Source organism: Nicotiana attenuata, unplaced genomic scaffold (genome assembly GCF_001879085.1).
Source record: "Nicotiana attenuata strain UT unplaced genomic scaffold, NIATTr2, whole genome shotgun sequence".
NCBI classification, from domain to species: domain Eukaryota; kingdom Viridiplantae; phylum Streptophyta; class Magnoliopsida; order Solanales; family Solanaceae; genus Nicotiana; species Nicotiana attenuata.
The window spans coordinates 177163-185435 of NW_017672102.1; the positions used below are offsets into that span (position 1 = coordinate 177163).

The following is an 8273-nucleotide window of genomic DNA, read 5'->3' on the forward strand; positions in this document are numbered from 1 at the left end:
TGAACGTGCTGAGTGTGAGTGAACTTGATAGCTTCACTGTGATATTATTGACTTGACATGTATATCTGACATGTTGCTATTGAGATGTATCTTTCCTCATGCTAGATGGTAATGAAATGTCTTACCTGATGTTGAAAGTTTGGAAAATCACAGTTTCCTTGTTAAACTCATATTTTAGTGTTTCTTGAGAAAGATTTGGGCTTTAACTGTTATACTTGTAAAGCATGTCTAATTTTCCGCATTTGTGAACGAGCTGAACATGCTATCTTTTGAGTTATTTACTATCACTGCATTATCATATCCTGTGTTGTTATTGATTATTGATGTTGGACACTGCCTTCTTCCGAGCTCATCACTCTTTTCAGCCTGCGTTTAGGTTTGTTACTTATTGAGTATATGGGATCGGTTATAAACATACTAGACTTCTGCACGTAACGTGCAGATCTTCGAATTGATGCTGTTGTATACGCGGGAGTTGGCATTGAAGATGTACCCACTTTCCGGGTATAGCTACCACTTGTCCTTGGTAGTTTTAGATTCATATTCTATGTATGTATATTTCAAAAAGATGTTGTATTTATTTTCATACCAGCTTTGTAAATTTAAGTTTTAGCGGCTCATGACTTGTACTACCAATCCTTGGGTTATTGTATGGAGATTTAGTTACTTTATTTTCATTAGAATTGTGTTCACTGTTATTTGGCTTACCTAGCGGGATGGGTTAGGCTCCATCCCGACTAGGTAAATTTTTGGTCGTGACACTATTCCGGTCATGCCAATCTTAACGAAGATTGAGAAACTAAATGTTTTAAACTGAGAAGGAGCTATATGCTTGAGAATTAAGGTAATTTACCTTTACTATTGTTTTGTTTGAACATGTCTTATGCATGACACAGTGCGGGATCCAGTCACGCGGCTTTTCGTATGTTCGTCTTAAGGGTTGTAGAGTGTGAATCATTTGATTTACTTTTTGAAATTTCAGTCACAATGAGAAAATGAGGAATGTGTGGAAGAATTAATTTTATCAGACTAATTCTGCATTTGCCCAGCTTAAGTGTTTGTGTAATATCATCAATTCATCGAAGACAAGGAAGGATAAAATCAAATTGCAACATGCTGGTTTAGTATTCAACTAATTTTCTGATGAGTGCTATGTTTTAAAAATTAATTCTGCTCTAACACCCGCTTCAAAAGCTATAAGCCAGCTTTAAAAGTTTTAAAAATGCTACTAAAATATTTTAAAATTTGTTCTGCCCTAAAACGAGCTTCAAAAGATTTAAACCAGCTTTGTAAGCTATATAATATAAGTGTTTATCTTACTAAAATGAACTTTAATGTCGGGCATTTGCCTGCGCCGTGCACAGCCATCTAGTTTTACTATAAGTGAAAACTTGAACTCATATTAATATTTCATCATTGCTGCTGGGCACAAATTTGGATCTGAAAACTACTTTCTGAAAAAATAAATTAGGGAAAAAGGCCAAAATTGTTCCTATACTATCGAAATTTAGTCATGTTTATATCCGTTTCTACTTTCGGTCCAAATATATGCCTGCCGTTAAAAAAGTAGACAAAATCGTCCCTAACCCTAACGGTTGTCCATGACTCAGCAACTAAAATGACATGGTGGACTCCATGTCACTATTAATTTTCCATCCGTAATAATAAATAACTAAACCCACTAAAATTAGTCTTCTCCTTCTCTAACTTTCCAGATTCAAGGCATAAAGATTTAACCAATTCTAATTCAAATAACAGGTTGCAGCTTTGAATAGTTTCAACATTCCATTGTCAGATTCTTTGTTCTATTCAGTCCAAAACAGATCAAAAATTCCCGAAACGATTCTCACCCAATTGATTCTTCTTTGTTTGCGAAAAAGCCGTCAAAATTTTACTGGTCCTGATATGTTCAAGCAGTAAAGAAATTTTTTAGCAAAAATAAAAAATAAAAATTTCCATTGGGTGGAATTATAAAGACAAACAGGAGGTCACTGGTAAATGGGTTTTTATGAAGGATTTCTTTCTTCTGGTTCTAACTCTTCTTCTTTTTGTGGAAAAGGAGTGTTACTGGCCAGTTATGACCAGTAAAGAGGAGCGAGAGATGGAAGAAAAGAGAGGTGATTTTCTGATGAGTGACTGGTAGTGTTTAAAGAAATGGTTTTTAGTGAACTTTTTGGTGGGTATTTTCGATGAGTGATTGTTGATGATTTTCTAGGTGGAGAGGAGGTGGGGTATTTTCTTGGTGGAAGATGGCTGGAGTGGTGGTTCAAACACTAACTGGTAATGATGGATATTTATGAAATAATTTTGTGGAGCAGGACAAGAACCATGAATTTGCAGCAATGGTGGTATGTTGTTAGAGAAGGAGAAGACTAATTTTAATGGGTTTAGTTATTTATTATTACAGATGGAAAATAAATAGTGACATGGAGTCCACCGTGTCATTTTAGTTGCTGAGTCATGGACAACCGTTAGGATTAGGGACGATTTTGTCTACTTTCTTAACGGCAGGCATATATTTGGACCGAAAGTAGAAACGAATATAAACGTGACTAATTTTCGATAGTATAGGGATAATTTTGGCCTTTTTCCCAAAAAATTACTCTCTACGTTTCAGTTTAGATGATGTAGCTTGACTTAGCATAAAGTTTTTAAAAAAAAGACTTTTGAAATATATGGTCCTAAAAGCTTAAGGGGCAACCAAAAGCTTCGTGGGGTTATCGCATTTGTGTGGCTGTAAAAGCTTCTCATTAAGGGTAAAGTGGGTTAAATGAAAAGTTTAAATTTAAGAGGGTGTTTGGACATAGGAATTGTAAAATTTCGAAAAAAGTAAATTTTTTTTCAAGTGAAAATGATATTTGAAAATTAGAGTTGTGTTTGGATATGAATATAAATTTTGGGTTGTTTTTGTTTTTTCTTAAGTGATTTGAGTGAAAATTTTGAAGACAACTTTTTAGAGTTTTTAAAATTTTTTAAAAATTCTAAAATCTATCTTCAAGCGAAAATTGAAAATTTTATGGCCAACTACTAATTTCAGAAAAAAATGAAAATTTTTCGAATAAAATGAAAAGCCAAATGGGGTTTAAATTATTTAATTTATTATTCTTTTTTGGAATGAAGAAAGTCTCATTTATTTAAACTAAAAGAGTGAGTAAAAAACAGGATTATTGCAAGTACTGCGCCTTTATTGAGTCATTCCTCCGAATCACCTTATTTCCATAATCTTCCCAAACTAAAACAGGTTTTTTTTCTTCTGAGAAAGATATTTTGGGTGTTATAGATAAACCTCGGATAAACCCTTCCTGGGACGAAGAGAGCAGTAAGAAATTACTCCAAACATAGAAGAGGAAGAAATGGACATGAGCGTGGAGAACTCGGACTCGGAGACAGATATTGAACTTCTCTTTCAAACTCGATTGAATGCTGAAGCAAAGTACTCACTTAATCCCAATGACACCCAGGTTCCTCTCCCTCTTTCTCCGCTCTAATATCCCGTACACGAAGAATAGCTTCTATTGTTCTATCGTCCAATTTGGGTCCTTTTTTTTTTTTTGTCAAGTTCAGTAGTGTTTGCACCAAACTGAATAAATTGTTTTATTTTAAAAAGGATTAAATAATATAGAATATAGAATTTGTAGCGAGGATTCAATCGAGGAAAGAAAATACAAATTGAATGTTAAAACATAATTCACTAAAACAGAATGCTGAATCATAACTTTACATAATTACATATAAGAATCAATTTCTAATTGCTTATATCATAGAGTTAGATTAATTAAACTTGGTGCATATACCAGGTGGAGGTAAGTATATTTCTTTTATAATCTGCACTTGTTTCCTTCTGGTTATGAGCTAACAAATACCATGTATAAGAACTAGAGGATATGAGAAGCCTCTTTTGGGACGTGAATTTATATTACCGAGCTTGATCAACTTGATTCTGGTGAAAATTTGCAGAATTTAACACAATGGGGCATGGCATTGCTACAGTTAGCACAATATGGAACCCTCCAGGACTCGAAGAAAATGGTTAAAGGTAACATTAGTCATTTGCCATCATAGATTAATCCTTTGGTCACCTTTTTCTTGCCGTATTAGCTGAGGAATTTGTAAACTGAACTTGGAAATGCAGTAGCTGTAATGGGATATTAGAAGACTTCTTCTTGTGTGTTTCCTTTCCTATCTTTATTAAGAGCATGCTCCTCGCACATGCAAGAAATGATTTATGCACATTTTAACACGTTTGCACATATGTTTGACAGGCATAATGGTAAACACCAACTAGATATTTCTTGCAACCCTGGCCTACTAATAAAAAACGAGAGCTTGCTCAACACTAAATGATTGTCGAACACTTCTATATGATTCTGATTCTTCAGGTTGATGTGATCCTGACAATTTAGTAGGGCTCCTTGATGGATATGTGATGTTTAAATGTTAACCTTGGGCGCATGGATGTTGTACAGAACCTTTAATTTTTAACTCAGAAGCTCTGATAGCTGCATGTTTATTTCATGATGCATGGATAAATACTCATAATGAACAGCGCAATTAACTGTTTTCCATCTTGAAGAGGCTATTTCGAAGCTAGAGGAGGTTGCAAAAATTGATTCACGAAAGCATGAAGCGTTGTGGCATCTTGGGAAAGCACACAGTGCTGAAGCATTTTTGACATCTGACTCCATTGAGACACTGAGTAACTTTGAGAAGGCAGATCTGTATTTTCAAAAAGCATTAGATGAGGTAGACTCCTCTTCCCTCCCCACCCCAGAAAGAAAGTTTGAAAGGAAGAAGGTTATAGAATCTCTATAGCTTTCAAGGTGGCAGCATTACTTACGACACCTATCTTTGTTGCTGGCATTTGTTCTTCAGGATCCCAGGAATGAGATGTACCGCAAATCTATGGAGGCCAATGCTCAGGTATACAATGCGTATTAGTTTGTCAGTCTTCTCCTTATCATGACATAAAACAATGTAATGGACAGTGGAACACCAATTCAACTGTACAGGCAGACAACAACTTGGACACTTTTTTGATTGATTTCACTTGTATGCTGTTCCATTTTTATGAAGTGTTAGCGCTCATGGTTTTGAACTTTCTTGTGTCTCACTCAATAATCAAATCAAATTAGCCATCGCTGAATCTTAAACTAGTGGGTGGTATATGAATCTGCTGTGCTTATCCGTTCTATTTGGGCCCATGTTTTTCCAATATTAATAATTTGTCTTTGAATGTAGCTTAGGGATTCTATAAAACTAGAGCTTCTCTAAATCTCACAATTGTGCCTATGCAAACATACAAGTCTTACTAGACTTAGAGAAACTGTTAGCAAACCCCGGATCAAATATAAGTGTAACTACAAGTAACCCCGGATCAAATTTAAGTGTAACTACAAGTAAACCTTTTCTTCAACTTTTTGGTAACACATATATGGATCCTTTGCTCATTTTGTTTTCCATTCTTAGCTAAGTCCCCATCAGTTCTGAGAGATTATAGGTTTTCTGAGATAACCTTGCTCCTTGTGATATTATGCGTACTTCATCCTATTTTAACAGCTTCAATCATCGCACTGTCGTACCTATGGTTCTGTCTACATTGGATACAGTCAGACCATCTTAGATGATATTCTCTTATTTATCCTCTATGTGTGCTACTTGCACGCTCTACTGGATGTTATCATCTTATTTTACTCAAATGCATCACTAATATGCAATTGCATAGTTTTCTATTGGTAAGACGAGGAAACATTAAGTAAGAAGAGAAGTTGTGTGTCATATGGCAGTAGAAACAAAACTAAACCATCACTGATTCATTCTGTTTTTTATTCACTAGGGGTTCACTGTGCACATACTTGTTATGGCTGTTAACTTGAGATACAACGTGATGATTTTTGAATGGAACTTGTGTTACCTGCTAATGCCAGTCTTGCGTGCATGCATCTGTCTGACATGTAAAATGGGAATTGATAGGTACACTCAATTAAGCATCGCCTGAAGCAATGGGGCTTCAGTTTGATATCTACCTCTGGAATTTTAAAACTGACAGCAAGTTTTAGATGTAAAAAGCTTGTATTTGCTTAATGTTTAAGAATGACATGGGACTAATGGTCTTTAAAGGTTGATTTTCAGAATATCAATGATCTGCCGCTTTCTTCAAATCTTTTGGTGGTGTCTATATGTGTGTTGGAGGAAAGGGGTATTTGTATCTACAGAAAATTGGAGGAATGCGAATGTAAACTGGGAGGGTGCTTATTTACTAGATTAAAGTATTTTATCAATATCTATGAATGATGTGATAAAAAAAAAATTTAGCCCATAGAACAGGCGATGCGAGGAGCGTAGGTTATTAGTTTTTTCCTCTTTTACTTAACCACTTGGGGACTTCCTTACTTTAACCTGGAGTGGAGAATGTATGATCATGATTAGATGGATTGCATTGGGTTTGAAATTTTTGGGGATGTCAATATCTTTAGGAATCTCTTAGTGAAGTCAAAGCATATATTAATTTATATGCAAATTATGGCTAACTTTTCAATGTTTCTCAGTCTTTAGCTTCCCAAGCGGTGCTTGATTCATTTATTCTCATGGATGACGAAACTTCTCCTATGCCATTTTTTTAGGCAATGCTATTGCATATGAAGCTCCAACTAGGGACGGTTCAGCAGGCTTCTGGTGGATCTTCAACTTCTTTCAATGCAAAGGTTGAATTTACTTTGCATAGGGCTAAATATATATTTCCTTCATTATGATATTTTGAAATCAATTCACACATCGTATATTTTAAAGAAAATTCTTGCTAGAGAACTGATTCATGAACTGCTGCTTGATCTTCTGTGAGATTTACTTGACAATTTTATGGGGTTCAAAAGTTTGCATGGAAAACATCAAGCATATTTTTCTTTTTGTGAGTTCTATAGACTAACTTCTTTCCTCCCAGTTTAAGACTTAAACTAAAGGTTGTCCAGCTGGACTGGCACAATTTATATGTCAGCGAAGCAAACACTTCATTAAGAACAGTTTGGGCACCATTAGCATCTCTGTTGCTCTGGTGGAAACTCTATTCAGTATATGAGTCTGCATTGTCGAATAAAAATGGTTGTTGTCTATGTACTCCCCTCGTCTAGCTTTTTATGCGAAATGAAATCCTTCCACCCTAAATAAGATAGGTATTTAGTAATAATTAATTGCTGGTTGGAAGCACTGACTGTTAATTCACAAAGCTTTTGTCAGCCTCACCCTGAAAAAGGTTTTTTAATTTCTTTCCCTAAAGCTTTAGGTCCAGCCTAGGTCAAATCTTTTATCATTTTCTATTTGTTCGTTTACTGGGTTCAATCACGATATCATAAATAAGCTCTACCAAAGATTGCCAAACATTTGGTATCTGCAGGCTCTGAGTCAAGAGGGAAATAGAGGATAGAAGTGTTTCATGGAAAATACACATTCTCTTTCACTTGCCCTTCACTTTTAACTAAAGAACTGTTCCATTTTACCTTTTAGCTTTGGTGCTACTTCTACTGGACATGTCATGTCATTTCCTCTTCTAGTGCCAATTTTTATCCTAGTTAGGAAACTTTCAATCATCTGATCGTTAGATTCTTTATCTGGCTATTTTGTATTAGAGCCCTGCTATGAAGGCGAATCACGATCTGATGTACGATGTCTTTGGGTGGGTACTTCTTGGTGCTGGAATTGTGGCATGGCTAGGAATGGCAAAATCTCAGGCCCATCTATGTACACCAAGGTAAGGAAAAACTCGGTTCTGGCCGCATTCATGAAATTCACTATATGGATAGAATTCTTTCTCATAGTTGGGATGTCCTATCGACTGATGGCCAGTTTCTGTACTTGGATAATCAGCCACAAGATAGATGACTTACTTTGTTAAAGGATCATTAGCTTTGCTCTTCTTCACTAATTTTGCTGGGCCATAGACCATGTAACTGTTGGTTTTCACTTGTAATGATTGATCGCAGGCCTAGTGAATTAGACCATGAATCTGCATAATGATGCAAATATTGTATTTCACTTAGGAAACTTGTGTGTGTTCTGTTTATAAGCAAAACTTCATTACCATTTTTAGAACTAGATGGTTCTGTATTTTATTATAAATTCGGAACATTGATTGATCTGAATTGATCTATTTACTTATAGATAATAAACCACCAAGCTAAGGCATTACAAGCAGAGACGATTCCTAGGTTTAAACTTGATGGGGACTGAACTTGGTGGTGATAGCGGGGTTCTATTTTTCCTTCTTCTGTTCTTTCCTTCCT

At 35.5% G+C, this 8273-nt stretch overlaps 1 protein-coding gene across 1 annotated transcript in view; it reads left to right on the forward strand.

Annotated features, from left to right (window-relative positions):
- The first annotated feature begins 3184 nt into the window (after window positions 1-3184).
- LOC109211831 (mitochondrial import receptor subunit TOM20-like) overlaps window positions 3185-8273 on the forward strand; it is a 6059-nt gene continuing 970 nt past the window's right edge. The window contains exons 1-6 of the mRNA XM_019375413.1: window positions 3185-3461; window positions 3958-4036; window positions 4574-4743; window positions 4873-4920; window positions 6621-6701; window positions 7620-7741. Coding sequence (XP_019230958.1) covers window positions 3354-3461; window positions 3958-4036; window positions 4574-4743; window positions 4873-4920; window positions 6621-6701; window positions 7620-7741 — 608 coding nt within the window. The 5' untranslated portion in view covers window positions 3185-3353. The remainder of the gene's footprint in view (window positions 3462-3957; window positions 4037-4573; window positions 4744-4872; window positions 4921-6620; window positions 6702-7619; window positions 7742-8273) is intronic.